Source organism: Thermobia domestica, chromosome 13 (genome assembly GCF_964235325.1).
Source record: "Thermobia domestica chromosome 13, izTheDome1.hap1.1, whole genome shotgun sequence".
NCBI lineage: Eukaryota > Metazoa > Arthropoda > Insecta > Zygentoma > Lepismatidae > Thermobia > Thermobia domestica.
The window spans coordinates 13,862,207-13,885,214 of NC_137466.1; the positions used below are offsets into that span (position 1 = coordinate 13,862,207).

The window sequence follows — 23,008 nt, forward strand, 5'->3', positions numbered from 1 at the left end:
AAGAACTCCTTATCCATTTCAGTATCATAATCAACTCGGAATCCGTACGAATTTCTTTTTAATTTGTGCTTCTAAAGGTGGATCCACCATGATAAAAGCAACGTAATCCTTTGAAATGACTTTCTTACTAGTAGCTATAGAAAATGAAATGAAATCTTTGAGTTTTACGTCCCACGGGTAGTAGCTATAGAAGACGAGCATGATAGACAATCAGTCACTTTAGTGTTTTCAAGTTTTAATATTGTAGTTTTAATTTGCTAGGAGCAAGGGTCACCTACGAAAATGTAGGCAAATATGAATTCAATTTTGGGTTTACGAGTTTAACGAGCTCATATATCTTTTAATATATTTTATTAATCTCTTCCACTCCTGCTAGTTATTTGTATACTACATTGTGCAGCGTTTATTACAAACGTACATACTTACGCATAATCACAATGAGACGCTGTAAGAACCCACTCCTTGCCAATCAATGCTCCACCACAGTTGTGTAATGAACTGTTGGTCGGTCTTGTAGAAACCTTTAAAGAAATAATGTTTTTTTTAGATAATAAAAGTAGGTATATAGAAACTACGAGACACACACACACACTTTCAAAAGTACTTTGGGGCTGCAGTGGTTTAGTAGTGGATGGGGACCTCTGGTGCATGGTGTACCTCGTTTAATCTCAGCTCGCGCCGAGTAAACTTTATGGTGGATAAAATATCGTGTACGTAGGTTTTCTCGAGGCTCTCCCATTTCTACCACTTTCTTTATTTCAACATTTTATTCACTATCACCATATCCCTGAGCGTAATACATAAGTGGTAGTTTAAATGTTTTCTAAAGAACATCTACCAATATTGTAAACAACGGATTGCACTTACTATTTCAGGAAAACGTTCAGAAATTGTGGAAGAATTGAATTTCAAATTTTGAATAAAGTGCTGTACAATGTCTGGAAAATAGAATTTAAACGACATTTAAGAATCCTGAAGATTTTTCAAGAAATATTATACTTGTATTTGAAACAAGAATCAAATTATCAAGTACACAACTATAAATAGTGCTACAAAATACGAACTCCGATGAATTGCCTAAAGGTTGGGATCCAATTTTACTGTTGATTACAAACAAGATACCATAGAGTATAAACCTTTCGCATCTTCTCTTTCTTCCTGTCAGTCAGTGAATAGTTAAACGGCTTAAAGTTGTGAAATCATAGTTTTTGTCTCAACATAACACCAACAGTACTGGCAGATTTTAAGTCATTCACTTAGTAAGGGCATAAACAATTTATGAATATGTGGTAAAATTCAATTTCTTTAGGGATTGTGTTGAAGAAATAGAAACCGCGACAAGTGATTTCTAACGCAAATTGATTCCTCAAAACAAATTGAATAAAATCTCCAACACGTTGATGTAACTGAAGCAAGAATCAATGATTTTGTTTAGAACATATCAAGTGTATAAACCTTCAACACTGTGTCCCCACGCATTCATGACCTTCTTCATAGATGAAGCGATTCTAGAAAGGCACTTATCGCTATCTGTTACTCTTTTTACCACTTTCGGTTTGAATACATGATAAATGGAGGAGATAGACCGAACAATTTGAAAGAAACCGTTTCTCGATATCATTTACCGTTTTTGTTCCATGGAAGTCTGTGTTTAAACCGGAAGTAAATTTCAATCACATCTGCTTATGGCAGAGTGTTGCAGATGGTGATGGTATGTTTCTTCAGACGCTGGGACGATTGCAAAAAAGAAAGAAAGAAAGAAAAAGAAAAAAAGTATTGACACCAACTACAAGTATTACTGGTCCATAACGAAGAACGTTGAAACCGAAAGGTTGTTTTTTTACTACTTTTCGTTTTAATATATAGTCAACGGAGGTAAAGAACCTATTTTTGGACCCTGAACTGATTTCAAAATCCACTTATTGTTGTATATTACTGTCTTTGTTCTCTAGCGACCAAAGTTCACACCAAAAATGAACTTCCGGTTAGGAAATAAAGTTAGTCTAGGACATGAAATATTAAGACTATTCATGTCTTTAGATTGATTATCTTAACAAAAAGAACACTGGCCAAAGCTTAAAACACACTTTATTTTAAATTATAATAACGGTTTCGGATATATATATATATATATATATCTGTATTTTCATTTATTTTCGATATTGTCTGAAGAAGGATATGTTAGATATCCGAAACCGTTATTATAATTTAAAATAAAGCGTGTTTTAAGCTTTGGTCAGTGTTTCTTTTGTTAAGATATGAAATATATTCGTTGAACGATGAAACAATTGCAAGAAGCCATATTTCGATATTTTATCGTTTTTACTCTATATAGATTAGTATTGAAACCGTAAATAGCAGTAAATTTCAAGCATTTCCGGTTTTGGGAGTGTTGCAAATGGTCATGATATATTTCCCTGAGATGTCGAATCGATTTTCAAAATATAGTTTGTCGCTATCTATTACCCTTTTCCTCTTAGTGCAAAGTAGTTGAAACCTGAAATGGTTAATTTCTACCACTTCGGGTAGAGAGTTAACGTAGGAAATGGTACATATTCTTGGACCTTCAATCGATTCTAGGGAACCCTTTTCAATATCTCTTACCAATTTTTTGTCTGATAACCATCGAAAGACAGATGAACGAACATATTCGTTCTATAAGACTTGCGACACTTATGCATACCATAGTTTGGAAGCTTAATAATAATATTAACTAATTTACTAACTGACTCTTGACATATGGAACTCCAAAGGTCAATGCCGCATTCACATAAGCTCTGTATTGACTAGGGATGGCCATTTCCGGTAAAAGAGTTTTCCGGTTTCCTGAAATCACACTTTCCGTTTTCCGTTTTTCCAGAAAAATTTCCGTCTTCCGTTTCTCCGGAAAAATTTCCGTCTTCCGTTTTCCGGAAAATTTTTCGTCTTCCGATTTTCCCGGAAAATTTTCCGTCTTTCCTTTCTAATTTTCCAGTCTCCGCAAGATTTATATTCCGTTTTCCGTTTTCCCTGAAAATGTGGTCATCCCTAGTCTGTAGGAAGTTCAACCTTTTTAAGAGTTCTGTTATATTTATATACTATGGCGTACTATCGTCTTTGACCGCTTATTTAGGTTCTATAATAGGCATTTAAGCCTGGATTTTTTTATTTTTCAAGTCAAGGATTTACCAAAGAATACCACAGATGCATTTTGGAACCAGATGGTCAACTTGGCGGCGCCTGGGGAGAAAGGGCGTCAGTTTTTTTCTTAAGGCAAATTTCAAAACTTTTTCACGCTTTTAGTTTCCAAGATATAAGATTGAAGCTTTGCATAAGGATTGTGTGTACCTTTGGGTATTTATCAATTTGTTTTAGATCCCTACGTGAAACCAAGCCCGGGCCCGAGGAGCACAAGTGTTACGAAGGGGTGATTTTCAGAAAAATTCCGTTTTTTTTTTCGATTTTTCCGGTTAAGGTTTTTGATACGGACACGTGGTACCGTTGGTAAGTATGCTCTATCGTGAAAAAAAAGGGTATGAACCATGATCCTTCGATAAATAGTAAGGAAGCAGTAGCTCTTTGAGTGAAAATCTAAAATTTACCTCAGAAAGTGGAAATCCTTAAAGGGTTATACTTCTTGCAATCTGACGCCTTTGTTACATTTCTATCTCATAATACATTGTTAAGAGCTCTTCTTTGTTCTACCAGTCTCTCAAGCATTCCATGTATGCTGTTCCACCGAGTTGTAACTTGCTGTATAAGTAAATGTACTGCCAATCCTAATAACCTTTACTGTTCTTCCAGTTCTGACGTTGCCAACGTACTATGTTTAATGTGGGAAACAATCCGACTAGCAACACATAACATTTTCTCTATTTTTTCTATTGCAAGACCCTTATTTATAGAGAATTATAGAGTCTGAACAAAACAACATATGCTTGCATACGGAAGTTCTCGTACCGCACTTGTGATATTACTAGCATTGACAAATGGGGAACAAACTGTCAAAGATTTGGGTGTAATATACGATAACAAACTATCGTTTAAGCATCATATAAATCAAATTGTAAATGACGCAAACAGAAATCCTGGATTCCTTTTGAGAACGGGAAGGGAATTTAATAAGTCGAATGCTTTACTGAAATTATATTTTTCAGTTTTTAGATCAAAATTACAATATGCGTCTATTATATGGAACCACCACACGAAGAAAGAGTCTATTAGAATAGAAAGAGTTCAAAATAAATTTCTGCGGTTTCTGGTGTACAAGAAAACAGGCTTCTTCCCCAGATATTTGAAAACAATACTTCTCTTTATGAAAATTTTAACACAATGTCTCTCAATCAAAGAAGAGTGTTAAATGACATGATATTCTTGAACAAAATATTAAATAGCATATTAAATAGTAAGGATTTGGTCTCTGCCTTTCATCTCAGAGTTCCCAATGGAAACATACGTGTGGGCAATGGGAATTTCTTTTACTGTAAGAAATCTCGAACAAATGTAACAAAACAGTCACCAACGTGGAGGATGGGTGCAGTGTACAACAAACTGAGTAAATGTAAAAAGTTCTGGATATACACGGTATGAGTCAGAATAGATTTCGCAAATATATTACAGCTATTCTATGTAACTCTGATATGTACACTGTAATTGGGTAGAATTACATATTGTGTTCTTAAATAAACAAATAAATAAATAAAATAGACAATTGCATGTATTTTATCTGAAATGTTCCACTATTCTGCAACATGTGCTAAGTGCTGAGTTACGTTTACCCTTGTGTGCCTCACTTCTATTTCAATGATTTGAAGGACTAAACTTATTAAAGTTATATGGAAGCATATAGTGGGCTCAGATTGTAATATACTTTCCGTAGCATGCGAAGTCCAGCTACCTGCTGTCAAAGCAATCGGTTCCGCAACAACATTTCCCCTTAGAAAACAAGGCCTCAATGCGGCGAGTCAGTTTGCCTGGATGGTGACTGGTAACTTGGTTCTATTTCATTCATAAATTCAAGAAACCGAACTGCTTCAACGAAAGGCAAAGGAAGAACATCCTTTGGTACCTTATTACTTATTTTACTATGAAGCACCTCTGCTCTGGCGGGAGAACAAGGTTTAGGGTCTCTGAGATAAGACAGAATTCTTTTCTGTTTCTTACGTACTACTATGCTCCCTTCTTTGTAAAACATTTTTCCAGGGATCTTTCTGTTACTTTAGATGCATTTGAGCTTGCACCAGGTAAAGCGATAATCTGAGATATAGAGATAGAAGCACCTAGATTATCATCTACGTTTCTGAAATAAAAAGAAATAAATAAACACTTTGATTGCATTAGGAGTTGACAATTTAGTAACAAAACATGAATGTAGAATAATAAGTAAAACTTTCAAATGTATACAAAAACATAGATGATAAGTCAGCATTGAGAATTGATGTATCGATCGATGACTAGGCGGAATTCTCCTTCAGTTTAATAGAAATTGGCGGAAAAAGTTATGAAGAGAATTATGTGGAGTAGTTCATTATATGAATACCTGGCGCTAGTTTCAAGTAGTGCTACATACTGTAGTATATATAGTCAATAGTACCGTTATTTGGAATTCATTACGCTTATAGTTGCAAAAGGGTAACACTAGGGTACAGAGTAAAATTGAATTACATCGGTAGAATTGAATTTATCTTATGGGTTTAAAAAGTCTATGGCACAGGTCGGGTGTAACTGAGTAATAAACTTACAGAAAAAAAGCAGTCGGGACGGTAGGGCGCTCAAATCGAACATCGGTCTTCTGAATGTTAATCCGTTGTTCTAACGCCTGAGCTCAGTTGAAATACGTAGTGTACTCCCGCCCATGAAATAATACAAGACTACTGTGTATGGATTCTATAGAATCAGGGCGCCGATTTCTTTGTAATTTTGGGGATCCATTCAGATGAAGAAGGCGTATATGAGGGTTTTAAGACAAATTTAATTCAAATTATGAAAAATATTGTATATTTATAAATACAATGTTGGGTCCACATGAACTTTGGGGGGCTGCCCCCGGCCCCCAAGGATCGGTGACCTTGACAGATCACAGTGATCATGATAAGCAATGAAGAAATGGTTGGAATATAAACATACTAGTTGCACTAATAACACACTACCAGCTCTTCTTACCAGGGGTCTGCCATCAGGCACACGCATAATCGGGGATTCCCCGAAACACACACATGATCGGAATTTCCTGGTGCAAATGAATGATCCGCAAGCCCTCACGTAAACAAAAAAGTACATGATTAAGCAAGTGTACAAATAAATGTAGCAGGAAGGAATGTTTCATCGCTGATTTACTCAACCTTTAATCTCCTATCCACTGCTAAGTTTGAGTTGCGTTTCTATAGCACTAGATGGTGAAGAGCATTGCCTCATTTACTTGTTTTCGCGTAGCATTTTTCGTTATTTTTCTTAATGTAAGACGACCAATGTCACTATCCCAAGTGAACATTCCCATTTTCCAGAAAATTTTCCGTCTTCCGCTTTTCCGGAAAATTTTTCGTCTTCCGTTTTCCGGAAAATTTTCCGTCTTCCGCTTTTTCGAAAAATTTTCCGTCTTCCATTTACCGGAAAATTTTCTGTCTTCCGTTTTCAATTTTCCGGTTTCCAGAAAAAATATTATCCATTTCCCGTTTTTCCGGAAAATGTGGCCATCCCTAGTATTGACTTGTATCCTTAGCAAACTGGATCGAGTTTCTACTCTGTATTGCTATTTCTGCGAGATTCATCTTGATATTCCTTCCCATCTGCGTTTAGGTATTATTAGTGATCGTTTTCCAATTTCCAATTTAGTATTGCCAGTCAAAACTTTGAAAGTATTCTTAGTTTCTTCCGTTCTGGATACACGACATGCTCATCTAAGCCTGCTAGATTTGATAAACCTAACAATGTTTGGTAAATAGTTTAAATTATACAATTCCTGGTTATGAAGTTTCCACCATTCCCGTTCCTCTCGGTTCTCAGGATTTTATTCTCAAAATTACTTTTCGTCTACTTTCTTCTATCAGAGTGAGCGACCATGTTTAGGAACTATACATCACAACAGGCATGATTATCGTTTTATATATTTTAAGCTTCACATTTCTCGTCAGATTTCATGACGACAAAGGATTTTAAGTTGAATATAATAATAATAATAATAATAATAATAATAATAATAATAATAATAATAATAATAATAATAATAATAATATCTGAAGTTAACCATACATACATATTGAATACACATAGTTTTTGAGAAAGCAAAGCTTTAGTATGTGCTTATCAAGTCAGTCGTTTATATATTGTATTGTTGCCAACACTTTCACAATCAGACATTTAAGAAATAAATGATAAGTGTCAAATGAATACGTACCATGAAAGGAAATTCCTTAGGTGTTGCCAAGACGCCGCCAAATATTCTGGTGTCTTTTCTACTTGGCCTACACACTTGATCACATGGAAGAAGAGATTTGGAAGTATCTTGAAATATAGATACATAGAATTAAATTACATGATTTTCTTAATAATAGTATAATTTAAGAAAACGTACTAAAAATACAACTCTTATATATATATATATATATATATATATATATATATATATATATTATAGATGCATATTAAGAGATTATAAGATTTTATAAGGTGATTGGAATAACACTATAAGTTAAAGTCAAATCTAAGTTGAGAAATTACAACGATGTTAAATTGTGACATGTATGGCACGTGTTATTGTTTGTTATTGTCTGTCTGCTAGTGTAACCAGTTACACATGGCTATGTTTATCTTTTGATACTCGTGAAATCCTGGCGAGACGCTCGCGCAGGATTATGTAAATAGAAATTAAGAAAATGAATGTAAGCTTGAAAGATGTTACGATACCATTTGTTAACATAGACACAATTCGGATATGGGATAATATTCAGATTCGCAGAGATTGATAGTCTGGAATTCGGTCACAATGTAACACGGCCTGCAACGAAAGTTTGACCAATAGCTGAGGTAATCAAAGTCGAATCATGAAATGACGAATTCCATCGTCTACGGAAGAGAACAAAAACCCAGATCTGAATGGAATCAGGATCAGAAGGTGATGATCAGACCTCAGGATAAGACATCAGTGATCAGAAGTCTATGAGCGGACATCGGAGTCAGAAGTCGATTTCTTAGTTCAAGTTACGAGTACTACGAACGATCATCTGTTGATGGTTGGCCATTAGTCGGCTAGCTGTGACAAAGCCGAGTTGCCGATACCAACGTCGACCAGAGAGAAGCCCAGCAATGGATATTCGTCGTTCAGGAAGCCTAAGCAACCATAGGTATGTGTACCTCAGTTATAGGTGTTACTTGCGATCGAACCTCCAGATATTTGAAGTACTGTGATCTGAACGATTAAGTCATATCCACTAGTTACACATACTTACACTATTACATTTTACTGTTCAAATACATGAAATTCTAAATGAAGTAGAGTGTTTCTGTAATACACTAAATAATCCTCTCGCTAGTAATTCTACTTGCTCAAACCTACTCATTTCAGACAACGGGTAGCAGCAACTTCTTTACGTCAACAAGCAATCATCCCCGAATTCAATAGGCACGACGTGGGGAGGTTGTTATATATATATATATATATATATATATATATATATATATATATATATATATACTTTTAGATATTATTAGGAAGAGGAAGAGTAGCTGGTTGGGACATTGCCTAAGAAGAGATTGTATCATGAGGGACGTCCTAGAGGGTATGGTGGCGGGGGCGAAGGAGACTACAATTAATGGATGATATTAAAACATAAAGATCATACGCGAAAACGAAGAGGTTAGCGGAGGACCGTGGAGCATGGAAGCTTCTTAGCTGCGACAAGTGACCTGCCAATAAAGGCAGAATACCTATGAATGAATGAATGAATAGATATACTTTACATTTCCTTTTTGCTGAAGTTTCACTTGTCTGTATTCCACTTAATTAACTTGTTTCGTAATCAAATAAACGAACCACTCATAAATCTTTTGCTTTTGCAGAGCAGAAAGTGTAAGCTAGACAGTCGGATACATTGAAGCAATTTATTTTTTATGATAAAATTTAGGAAGAAAACACTATGGGAGTCTTTGGATACTTGTACTCACAGTACTTCTTGCTTGTATGATACACACGTCAAACTATACAGAGCCACTTGAAAAAATATACGAATAAGAAGGGCGCTGATGAGAAGATAACAGTCGGAGGACTTATCTTATAATTAACTCAAATGAGAGTTATATAAACAAGTTTACTTAGTTCAAATAACTATATATATCCGCGTATCAAATAATATACGGATAAATTATGCGGTACATATGGTAGGTTATTTTTTTTAAACTAACTCAAATCTTTGCGCTGATTTTTGAAACTATTAACGATAGTCCTACATGTAAATCAATTAAAAGTATGGATGGATCATTTGGAGGGAAGAACCCAACCCCCAATGAAAATTTCGGGGGTCTAACAGGGCGTGAGCTCCTAGTTCATTCAGCTAATGATTCATACGTAATACTACTTCGAAAGAAGAAATTGTTGATTTCATTATTCGTTAAATAATTTTTGAAAATGCTAACTATTGGTAATTTATTTGTAATGGAGAACTTATCCATATTAAAGTATGTATATTTCCCGTTAACTTGCAAATATAACTTAGGCGTTCATGATTTGTATAATATTTGTAAAATTTTACACACTGAGACACAAAAAGAAAAGGGGAGAATATAGTGTCAATAAACAACAACTTAAAATGCACGAAATTAACGGATATAATGAAATATAGAACCAGTGATAGAATTAACTCTGCAACTCGTTTCCTTCATTCATTTTGTTGCTTTATTTTCAAGATCACTGAATTTCTCCACTAGAGATTATCTTCCATTTAGCAGCATCCAACTGGAGCTCAGGCTTGTAAATGAAACATTTTAAAAACGGTTAACAGGGAACGCGGGAATCGAACAAGGGCCGCCAGGTTAGAAAACTACAACTCTAGCCACTAAAATTTTATTGTACGTAACTGCCTAATGCATAACTAGCAAACAACGGAATTAGTCCTTGCAGAAAAATTAACCTAGAACATCATTAACAATAAGGTAATTCAACTTAATCAATACATAATAAAAAGAAGTAATAAGAATCATAATAATAAAAATAATAATAAAAGAAAAAGAAAAAAGAAAAATAATATAAATAATAATAATAGTGCGACTATACTCATTCGAAAGTAAGCGAACAGTTTATTGAAAGGCCACTTCTAAAAACCGGCTTAAATATAGCCGGTCCAGCTCCGGGGAGTAGAGCTTTCGACGTGTACGTCTCAGAAAGTCAAAATAAGTGCATGTATCCAACAAGAGCACATAGGACTGGAAATATGTAAGAGTGCATGCAACAAGAAAGAGCACTGCCTGATGTTTAGTGGAGGGAAAAAGCTAAAATCAGGAAATAACAAGTGCCCCCTGTAAACTGAGAGGGAGGACGGCGAGTAATACTTCCTAACAATTCCTGTAAACCATGCCAAACAGGGGAGCACCAATGCATTCTGTATAATGTCCTCTTGCTTGCAGTTATCACACGACGCATTAGGGACACGTTGAATATCAAATAAGCGCACGCGAGTAGGAATAAACTGATGTACAACCTGGAACCAGGTTACTTGCAAGTACGAAGGTATTGGTACGAAGGAGCTGAGATATTAACCCAAACTTGCTTCCAAATGACTTGTGGTAAATGATATACTACACGCTGCCGGGTCTGAGAATAAGTTACCGTTAGGAGAGCACGATATAACGAACGTGAGGTTTATGATCATCCCTGAATAGGTCCAATAGCGGATGAGTGTCTGAACAAACGCCGGACACTGGGCTGCAAATTGGATAAAGGGGGGATTCAAAGGATGCTCATAATTCGGCCAGAAACAACTGATCCAGTTATGAGTGAAAGAAACTGCAGAAGTGAGCGCAGTATAGGAATCTAACACGTACAAAGTTTGGCATTTTAAGCGGATATTAACTAATCCTTACCCACCAAGGGAACGTGGCAGATAAAGCGCGGTAAGCGAAATACGGAAATAAAAACCGCGCCAGATATGCCAAAGAAACAACGATTCGAACCGTTTGGCGTATACCTCCGGTAATGGGTAAACTCGCGCCCGGTACCATAGTTTGGTTGCAACAAAAATATTGATAAATTGAATACGGTGTAATAAATGGAGCCAACGAAAACGCTGGCAATAAAGCAGACAGCGTACCTGTGTTAAAACTGGGGACCAAATCTCGTCATACTGCGGGGTAGGGTGTGACGTGAAGGGAATACCTAAGACTGTTAAGGAAGTGACATGCGCCAGACACGGGGTACCAGGAGCGTTCACAGATAACTCAAAGCCATTAAACTGTAACACGTAAGATTTCCTGTCGTTATAATGAAGGCCAGAGTAACGAGAATATCGGTGTAACACAGGAAAAACTCCCTGGCGAGCAGCAGGATCCACTCAGGTAACGGTCAGATCATCGGCAAACCCAAAGATGTTTTGGCCGCGAAAAAGAGATGGTCCAGAAGGAGATAACTTGCCAAACGATTAAGGAGCGGGTCTAAGACTAAAGCGAATATCGTGGTGGAGAGACAGCACCCCTGACGCAAGCCACGCTGTAACGAAATAACGGGGCATAAATAGCCATTAATTTGAATACGGAAATTCGCTGTAGCGTAAAGGTTGGAAATTACTTGACGGAAAGCCAACGGAAAGCCCCACGCTTCAAGTGTTAAGCGAAGAAAACCATGACCCACGCTTTCATATGTCTTAGCCAGAACGACTACTAGGATTCCTGCGGGAACCTGACGAGAATGGAAATATGCGAAAAAATTCTGGAGAGAGCGAAGGGTGTATGCCTGAAAAGCGCCGCCTGAAAAAGAACTGATATATCGTTGAATAATAGGACGTACTCTGGCTGTAAGAACCTTCGTGAATAATTTAAGGTCTACTGGTAATAAGAAAAGGAGTCGGCAATCAGTAACCACGCGTGCAGTAGAGGATTTCGGGATGAGCGCAACGATAGCCGTATTATGGGGAAAAAATTCCTCCGACAACAAAGAGTTAAAGATCGATACAAGACTCGGACTGAGAATAGGCCAATACCGTCGGTGAAAGGAAATGCTCAAACCATCAGCCCCTGGTGCGCTGAGACTCTTGGCACGTCCAGGAACAGAAGATATTTCATTCTCTGTAATTGGACGCATCATATCATGACCGTCACATGCCGTCAGCTTGCGGGGTTTTGCGGAAAAAAATTCTGGTGATGAAGTATAATCCATAGGCTGAGCACTCGCAATTAAGTTATCGCACTGAGTGAATTCCTGTAATATTTTAAGAGAATCTGTAGTAGTAGTTCCATCCGCCAAAACAAGGGAGTCGATGAAGGTCGAACGCCGTTGTCGTAACAGTAGGTCCACGTGATACAGGGTAGAGGTTTTCTCCGGAAAACAAAGATAGAAGTCCTTTGAAAAATAAGCTTGAAGAGAGGCGTGAGAGTCAATCTGTCGCATCCGACATTTAAGGACAGAATACTGACGTGATTGACAAGTGACGGTCGTGCGGTCCAAAGTTCACAAAGAGCACGGTAAAAAAAGTCGTGTAACTTAATGTCCTGTCCATGTGCGAGTTTGCCACGCTATTGAAAGAAACTACGTATTTTATGTTTACAATAAAGAAGCCACCATGCTTCGACAGTCTGAAATATTGTGGCATTCTACGCCACTACTCAAAATGCGTGAAACAGCATCCACCACTTCCTCGCGTGACATCACTTCATTATTAATGTTCTAAAAGGAAGGGCCACGTGCAGCAGGAATAAAAAAAGGAGCTTAAAAGCTATTTCTATTGCTGCGTGATCTGACATGGGTACGAGTAAAGTTAAGACGTGTAGCACTACAGTACATAAAGGGGCCGTAACATAGGCTCGGTCGAATCTCCTCTTGGTCGTGATGCCACAGAATGTCATAGCATGCGTAGAATTAGATGTAATCAGCGCATGTAGAATTAGATGTAATCAGATGTAATCTTGTAACTTCAGAGCGCGCACTAGCTCCACTGGAAGCTAGACATGGAAGAATGACAAGGAGGTAAAGGGGTGAGAGAATCACGAGTATCTATCACCGCATTAACATCACCAACCAAGAAACATTGGTTTACACCCGGAGAAAACAAAGACGGAATGGTTGTAGCATAAAACTCTTCCCTTTCTCGTATAATGAGGTAGCTCGAATGCCCATACAAACAAATGACACAAATATTTTGAATCTAACAGCGATTGGGTCTACTTCAGATGACAACACCACTCTATAATAGGTTAATCCCTTCCTCACTAAAATAGCATCGCGTTATTATCGCGAAGAAATTGAAAGGAAGGGAAAGTCAGTTTTGTGATACAACAGACTTCCGGGCGACGCCTCTCAATAAATTGTTTAAAGAGTTCCGTATTTTGCGCAGAACTAATCCGATTAATGTGAAGCGATAAAATTGTGAAAGAGTTTATCGCTGACATACCTACATTCAACAAGAAAAAACAAGCATAAAAATACTTACGTGAGTAAGACTGGGCTGCACCCTTGAAAAGACCGTGTATATGAATGAACAACATATGATACAGGTAGCCTGCCCACTAGTAAGCAAAAGAGGAACAAACAATAGAAATTGCATGAATCGGTCATAAACAACAAAAACGCTCTCGTAGCATAAGGTTGAAGGACACTCACGTCTTCACTCGCTGCAGTTCCGAATCAGAAATAGCACGTTCTTGTGAGCGCGCGTAACATGATACTGCACGGTTCGTCCCTTTAACAACAGAAAGAGATACACTCTGGTCTTTTTTCCTAGTAGATGACCTTAATACTCTTTTTCGTTTTTGTCGCGAAGCGGGATCTGGGTCAGCAGCCACAACACCTCTAGGTAGTGGAGGAGGAATGAATGTATCAGGAGCAGAGAGACGGGATCACTCGATATTACAAGAAGATCTTGAAAGATAAATTAGCACCTTATCGCTTACTTTCCAGTGGCTTATCTTGTAGAAGCAGCGGGAGTGAGGTCGTTATAGATGCATCCAACACCGGCCTCGATTTTTTCAATTACACTGGAACAACTTGATTTCGGGGTAACTCAGGAAACTCACACATATCGGCAAAACGGTTTTCCCCCGAGTGTCCAGGGGCGTGATCCAGGGGCATCAGCCAAACGCTCCAAAGTTCCAGAAGAATGGATTGAACGTTGCAATTTCCCTAATTCGGTCATGTGCACAGAAACAGGGTTAGGTTTCACACTCAAAGGGCTGGGTTTTTCTTTAAAGGACAGGTAGAGATCGTGTGAAATTGACTTTGGCAGAAAAAACAAGTAATCGGTTGACCGTCATACGAAACACTCACTTTATAGCCCTGCACTATTAGGCGAGATGAGATATTTTTATGAAGTGCCATATGTATAATACGGACGCCACTGCCAATCACAGTAGGGAAGGGGCAGCCCAAAATTGCTGTTCCGCGCGTCGCACTTTTCCATAAGCACTAAAATGCTCGAAATTGTAAAGGTGTTTCAAGGGGAAAATCAAAAACACGCACCATTTTAACTGGGTCTTCAGCCGGCAAAATCCTCACAATGCTCGAATTTCCATCAGCGTGAAAACACAACAGACTCAGGAACTGTCGGTGAAAACTTTCATACTCCTTTAAGTTCTTGAACTTAATGTAAATACTGTAGAACTCTTCATGTAACTGAAGGGTACAAATTTTATCGAAAAAGCAAGGAAATGTCTCATTTAACCACTGGTAGACCTGGCTCGAATTTGGACGAGAACTGAGATTTCTCTTATCAAACCTAAATTTGTATTGCAGATCTTTTTATATAACATTGTACTTTGAAATAATGAAGCACTAATTCACAGTAAACTCACAAGGATAGGCACCAAACAGCCCAAGCAATATATTCCACAGAAAACTGCAAAGCGCACAACACTGCAGGTGTGGGAAGAAAATAAACTACACTACCAGCACACACTGCGATATGACCACTCATCCAAAGCGTTACTTCTTCCGGCTCACCTAAATAAAGAGTCTTTTGTATTCGTTCAAAACAGTAGCTTATTAAAAGATTCATTGGCATAACACAGGAATATGTAATTGACTCGGAGGGCAGTATATCACTGTATTCACTAAATTATCAACATTACAGATTTTTTAAAAACAAAATACAAAACTCCTTTATTTTAAATCAAATACGGCGGGTGTGTTATACTCATAACTAAGCTGAAGACAAATCAATTACTGCGTAGTAATCGTGCTTAAGTGGTTCGACCAGTAACCTGAAAGTAGTCGAATCAAATCGGATCCACGAACGACCAGCACATTTTTTTTTACTTTTGAATTTTTTATGGTGACTGATCGTTTTATTTTTATTTTCTTCTGATATTTGAATACTCGGATCTTTCAATACTTGAACTATCAAATCTTCAGGAATAAAGATAGTAATAATAATAATAATTAATATTATCTCGTAGAAGATTAAACGTTAACAGCTTATTATTGCTCAGGGCATAACATTACAACCAGATAAGGAACACTTGGCAAGAATATTTCGGTTTTATTTAGTGTTAAGTGTTAAACGGAATTTCTCATCTCGTTTATGATACAAAATGAACAAAATTGAGACGAGAGTTAATATTTTACAATTTAAGACGGGACAAGGCTAACTCAAATTATTGTCTCGCTTTGGAGATGGAAATCGAGAGGAGACGAAAAGTATTGTAAACATTTCTCGTTTTATCTCGATTCTCAAAATACTGTATGTCCATTCTTTAAGTAACAATTGCTTTGTAGACTGAATCTTATATGCTATTTTGTTACTTTGTATTTCGCAGCTCATTGAGTTTATTATGGCCTGTGTAAGTATTTTTGTAGCAAAGCTTTTATAATTACTTCTACATATCCTAAAAGTTGGTTTATTATATCCCTTACTGTTCAATGATATTAAGTTATTTTTATTACCGTTATCTTCCTCAAAACGTACAGTAAAATATTTTCTACATGAAACTTCAGTGGAACGCTTTGGTTTACAATTTTGGTAGTTGCAGAGGTGTGTCCTGGAGGTCCAGACCCCCTCCGGAAATCCCGATTTATCTGTAAGTTTTGCCTAATTTTAGGGCAAAATTTTAATATAATAATAATAATAATAATAATAATAATAATAATAATAATACAGAAAATTTAAGACCTCAATATTACGTCCTATTGCAATGTAAATAAGTTTACTGAAGTTGATAGGAAAAGAAAAAGAAAGGATAAGAGACAGTGATGGAGAAAAGATAAGAACGATTAGTGTCCGAAAGAAAATTAGGTGTCAGCTCCTGGACAACGTTAATATCGAAACTTCGAATACCTAAACAGAAATTAAGTAGAATTTATCAACACCACGATACATAGTGACATAACACGCTTTCTTTGGCTGAAAGACTTTCGATTATGTATGCGTTATATTGATATTTTAAGAAAATATACATACCAATATAAGAATAGTTCCTATTTACAAATTCTGGTTGAACGGATATATGGAACGTGTTGGAAATGGCGAACGAAAATATTATTATTTCTAGCAGTAGTCGTAATAGTGGAAGACGTTCGGAATAATTGCTCGGAAACAATATCGTTTCAGACACATTTATGAATCATACTAGGCCCTATTGGTAAACACGTAACATTTTCCACCACAGTACGAATCATGGTTGTAGACAGACATGTGACGTCAATTTGCTAGTATTTCCCCTGTGAAGAAAGTAGTCTCCACTCTAACTTGTAAGATCGAAAGAAATTCAACATTTTTCATTTTATTACACATCAGAAGTATGAATATTATAGTTCATAAAAACAACTTACCGCAGCGAAAATCAAACGCGGAACCACTGAATTACGAAACGAATGCTCACGCCACTACGCTAAGACTTCTCTGTTAAGTAAGAGTCAAAAAACACTCGTTTATGAAGCAGATTGCACACGTTTACGATAACGACGAAACACACTAATTTGTGTCATGATAAAATACCATAGTAGAGAGATTTCAAATTTAAATTAAAAAACAAAAATAGACAATTAGTGCCTCAGAGCACCTTCTTTTCTGATTCACCAAAAGTATCTCCGTATCTTGCTATTATTGCAATTACAAATATCAATATCCAAAAATATCTGAAGTTCTTTTTTCACTTACAAGGAGAAAGCAGAGTTTGGTAAATTAACATCGGGGAAATTTTTTGCAACGCGATTGTAAACATTTAAAGTGTTCGTATTACAAACTGGGAGAGCGCAATGGCCTAATATTGCATTGAAAAAGCGTTTTAAAGTTTTCGACTCGCCGCGTATGTCGTAGGTTGCGCAAATTTATTAAGTGATGGCGAGGTGTCAGAAGCATTTGTGACTCACGTTCCATGGGTTACGGGTTCGGTTCCCGCTGGTGTCAACTTATTTTTTCTTGTTTTTTGCTTCAACCAATAAAGCAGCCACTGTAGCTACAAGTAAAATGTTAATTCTCCATATCTTTATAATGAATAAAAACAATAGAAATGTTCAAATCACTTGTAAAATATTTCAATATTTCATGATAACTGGCAACAAAATATAATCTATTTCGTAAATATATTGATATAACGAGTTATATTATGGTTACCACAGTCGTTGTGTAAAAACTGATCTTATGGTTCGTGTCTACATTTCCTGACAGTGTGTGTATTACTAGCACTGCCCAAATGGCACGGGGGATGAAGGGGACATGTCCCCTCCAATCTTGGAAATGAGCGATTGTGCCTCCAATAATCCGATTTGACGTGTGTTTTTGGGGAGAAATGTGATGAATTGTGTCCGATTGCCACAAAGGAAAATGTGATGAAATTGATACCCCCAGAATAAGCCTCAAATCTGTCCGCCTCACAAATGTTGACGACAACTCTGCTCCCCTGATCCTCCACAGTATTGTTTTTCAACATCATAAATATTTTGAACATCGCTTTAAAAAATATGGGAACGGTCTTACCCGTCCTCCCCTCCAATATTGGTGACAGATTTTCGCTGCTTAATAGAAGTGGAATAAGGGGTAATCTCCTTTGGTTATACTAACATTCATCGAGACTATCGTCTATGTTAAGTTTCCTCATAATACCAGTTAGGCCTACATTGTTACAACGTAATATGTCACTTCCACTGAAAATACTGTTTAGGGATTCTGACGTGTTTAAAACACGAACATTTTTAGATCTTCAGAATAAGCTCCCCAGCAGTTCCGCGCCACTTTTGACAAACCCAGGTAATTTAATTCAGGTTGAGTATCATATGGTGATTAGATAATGATATTTTGGTTTAGTGAAGTTAGGATCGGTGGAAGACGATGAATCTGCAGCAGAATATGACAATGTGGGTCAACATTGTTGGCCATTTGCTCTTCATCGGGTGAAACACTGGAGTAAGGTACGGGAAGTTGTGGAACCTTTAGTTCTTCAGAGTATGCCACAGTGACGAACATTTCAAGGAATATTTGAATAAGTAGCAGTCCACTTTTTTCTTTTTTGGATAGACCTTTAATTAGAAGACCCATGCAAAAATAGCAGTTTGAAGTATAATCTGTCGGTTCTTTCCATATCATTGCAACTGCAAATGGCACGCATTGCTTTTTTCCGTGTAGCAAGTTCTGCAAATTTGCAGAACAAGTATTACTACATATATATGGTGCTCACTTTTTGCCCACATCTCTCACTTTACAAGCAAAGTACAAGTGATAGGCTTTCTTTATGATAGGAGCGAAATTTCAGTTTTGCTTCACTTTATATAAAAAAAAACAACAGTTTGCTTACACGTTCCTCCTTAGTATAGTCATAGAACGATAAATAATAATAATAATAATAATAATAATAATAATAATAACAACAACAGCACCCACCCACCTACCCATATCTCACCACGACTAGATCCAATATGGCAAATTATAACTGCAAAAGAACGTTACACAACATGTTTTCTCTGGCAAACTCTTCAATACAAACTATACCGTGAAGTTGTTGATATTTCTTTGTTAGCGATGAAGTGCGAGTAATATGGATAGCCAGAGGGAGCATACATAACTCCCACAGCCAAAACTCCCACACTCAGAAAATGTCAAAACGCCCACACAATCGGTCATAACTCCCACATAAATGGACAAATCTCCCAAATGCACGAAGAGTCATAACTCCCACAACCAAAACTCCCAGACAGGTAAGCGGTCATAACCCCCAACGGTGATAATTCCCACACATAGCAACGGTCACAATCCTCACATAAATGGACAAATCTGTCACACAAATGGACAGAACTTCCACACGCAAAAAATTGTCACAACCGCCACACAAATGAACAGAACTCCCACAGCCAAAACTCCCACACTCAAGAAATGTCAAAACGACCACACAATCGGTCATAATTCCCACACAAATGGACAAATGTCCCAAATGCATGACCGATCAAAACACCCTTGTACTTCTTTTTATTTTTTTCAGCGTGTAAACCTTACAAGACGTGCAGCCAGGATAATTTCAAACTGTGGGAGATTTGTCCGATTGTGTGGGAGTTTTGTTCATTTGTGTGGCGGTTTTGACAATTTCTGCATGTGGGTGTTTTTTTTTTTTTTCATTTGTGTGAGAGTTATAACCGATTCAGTGGGCGTTTTGATATTTCTTTCGTGTGGGAGTTTTGGCTGTGGGAGTTAAGACCGTTTGTGCATTTGGGAGATTTGCACGTTTTTGTGGGAATTATGACCAATTGTGTAGGCGTTTTCACATTTCTTAAGTGTATGAGTTTTGGCTGTGGGAGTTTTCACCGTCCGTGCATTTGGGAGATTTGTCCATTTCTGTGAGAATTTTGACCGATTGTGTGGGCGTTTTGACATTTCTTGACTGTGGGAGTTCTGGCTGTGGGAATTTTGACCTAGACCAGGCCTGCCCATGAATTGGCTCCCGGAGCCGAAGCGTGAGCGACAACGAGCGGAGATAAGAACAGGTGAGCACAGGTGTTGGTAGCTCCGCCCCTTCCACTGCATCCGATAAGTGTTGCCAACCACACATGATGGTAAAAAACCTACGGCCAAGCCTGGTCACAAATTCGCACGATGTTGAAGCATTGAGCAGACGCAAGCGTGAAATGTGGGGATTGGAGGAAATTCATAACGAGGAATTGCATAGTATATACCGCTCACTTAACATTGTTAGGGTCATTAAGTGTAGAAGGCTCAGGTCGCCATCCCGTGTAGCCAGAATGGAAGAAATTAGAAACGCTTTCATAATTTTAACTGAAAACCCAATTGGAAGAAGACCACTAGGAAGACCTAGACGTAGATGGGAAGACAATATTAAGATGGATCTTGCAGAAATAAGAGTACAGAGTAGAAACTGGATCCAGTTGGCTAAGGACAGAAGTTAGTGGAAATATGTTGTAAACGCCGCATTGAACCTTCGGGTTCCATAGACCATAGAGTTAGTTAGATATTATTATCTAAAAGAAATGTTCAAATGTTGTTAAGAGACAATTACACAGAAGAACTGAGTTCCGACCAAACACTAATTTGCCGGAAGGAAATTCCAGTGCAGTCCAGCCCACTTTAAGCGTTATCCGTGCAATCCACGTTTCATGTTCAAGACATTGGGAATAATTGTTCGTATCATTCAGTTGGAACGTTCCCTTCCAAGTTTACACTGTTACAGTAGGCCTACAACATCGTGACTTTCAAAACCAGTCAGTAACTATCGAAGAAAGACAAGCGTGTAGCTTCAGTCGTTGATATGATTTAACATTCTTTTTCACTTTTAACAAGCTACCGGCAAGCAACCAGCCAGGGACAATATATTTTTCCTTATTAAAAAGACACTCCTTGTTTAAAAAAAAAACTAATGGTACCCACTAATGGTCACTCTTAAAAATGGAAAATCTCTTCGGCTCTCTTAATATTTTGTTTCATTCTTTGCGATCAAAGTAACATTAAAAGTGGAAAAAATGAAATGAAATCTTTGGGTTTTACGTCCCACGGTTATACCGGTTAGGCTAAAGGAGACGGTGATGATGAGTAATGAATGAAATGATAGAATGAAGAAAGTGGGAGGAAATGGGAGAACCCCGAGAAAACCCACGCACACGGTGTTTGTCCACCGCAAAGTTCACTTGGCGGGGGCTGGGATCGAACCCGGGACCCCAAGCACCAGATATGAACGTTCTACCACTGAGCCACCGCGGCCCCACTTTAAAAGTGGAGTAAGAAATACTATTCTTCCTATTGATAGTGTAATAGTGGCTTCTAATCTCCACAACCAACCCCTTGCTAAGCCTATTCGTACACACATACATGCATAAGCTAATTTTCTGGAGATAATACTTAGATAATTACAAACAAGTGCTACAGTATTTTTTTTTTCGTATCAACAGATTATCTCTTTTCCTATAAAGCGAAGCAACATACCCACACTCGGATTAAAAACTTGATAATATATATATATATATATATATATATATATATATATATATATATATATATATATATATATTGAAAACTGGTTTTCCATTGGGCAAACTGGCAAATTTTTATAAATGTAAGCGATGGTTTGGTTCCACCACATCCTTCTTTAACAAAAGGAAAGAAAAAAGAAGAAAAGGAACGAACATAGTTTATCATTTGATTGCTGTTACCAGTTTGTGTTGTCTATAGTTAACGGTTACCACATTGTAAAAAACACTATACACTAAATGGCAATCAGTTACCATACATACTTTTTTTTTATTTGGTAAGCTAGTGATTACCGCCAAGGTTGACAACACTTCCGCTCCTCTAAGGACAAAACCCGAAGATTCACGAAGCACGAACAACGGTATTTGCTCGTAGAATGCTCGTGAGCGTTCACGAGGAGAGTTTCCACTATCTGCTCGCCGTGTCCAGGGCTGACCTAGACCCTAGCCAGAGACTACGCAGAAATTTATTCCTGAGGGGTCCTAAGCTTTTCGGGGGTCCAAATACAATTTGAAGCAAATTATATTAAAATTTGTAAAATTGCACCTGAAATCAGACTAAATTTACAAACAAGTTGGGGTGTTAAGACCAGCAGGACCTACCCCTGCGTATGTCCCTGAGGATAGCAATGAATCTAACCGTCAAACAACGGAAGTTTGTTGAAATAAGTAAACAGCTCCTGTTGCAACAAACCCTTAATTTGCCCAGCAGAGCACATTGGGTGATAACGTATTTCTTTGAAACCAGAACCAATCTTCAAAAACTAATTTCATATTCGTTATTAGCACCCTAAAATTAGTAAGAATTGGTTAGTTTTATCTCCGAAGGATTTTCATTGCTGACCCGTAGTTGGTAATATATATATAGTGTGCCCTTTAAATAAACCTTAAATTCTGTTACTTTTCTTATTCTTTGTGTTATTAGCAACGTCGTACACATTTGAAAAACGTGCATCGTATCTTTCGCTAAGCCGTTTCCCTAGTGAGTGGCGCAGACCTTTTCCACTTTACCGACAGGTGGCATATTTGTGGATTCCAATCATTTCAGATATCCTCTTATCTGATTTTCCGATACAGATACGTTATCACGAGTCATCGCCTACATATAGCACAAAGTAAACACCAGATGCTGTGGCCCTCGTAGCCGAGTGTAATCGATTTTGGCGTGGTTTGGAAACCTGTCTAAGGAAGTTTTCTTTATTATTTCTAAATTTTTATAACACTTCTTTCGTTAAAATAAGATTAAAAATAATATTCAAATAGTGATTTTACGATTATTTTTTTAAAAATTCATTAAACTTCTTTCATTAAAATAAGTTTGCCTTTGTACTATACAGATCCATAGCAAAAGTAGTAGTAGTAATAATAATAGTAGTAGTAGTAGTAATAGTAGTAGTAGTAGTAGTAGTAGTAGTAGTAGTTGTTGTTGTTGTT

General features: G+C 37.3%; 1 protein-coding gene across 1 annotated transcript in view; it reads right to left on the reverse strand.

The window, feature by feature from the left end:
- Positions 1-23,008, reverse strand: part of LOC145668019 (coagulation factor XI-like) — a 150,433-nt gene that overhangs the window by 49,242 nt on the left and 78,183 nt on the right. The window contains exons 2-3 of the mRNA XM_081735484.1: positions 7,373-7,479; positions 427-521 (exon numbers count right to left, since the gene is read on the reverse strand). Of these exons, the coding sequence (XP_081591610.1) occupies positions 427-521; positions 7,373-7,375 (98 nt within the window). The 5' untranslated portion in view covers positions 7,376-7,479. The remainder of the gene's footprint in view (positions 1-426; positions 522-7,372; positions 7,480-23,008) is intronic.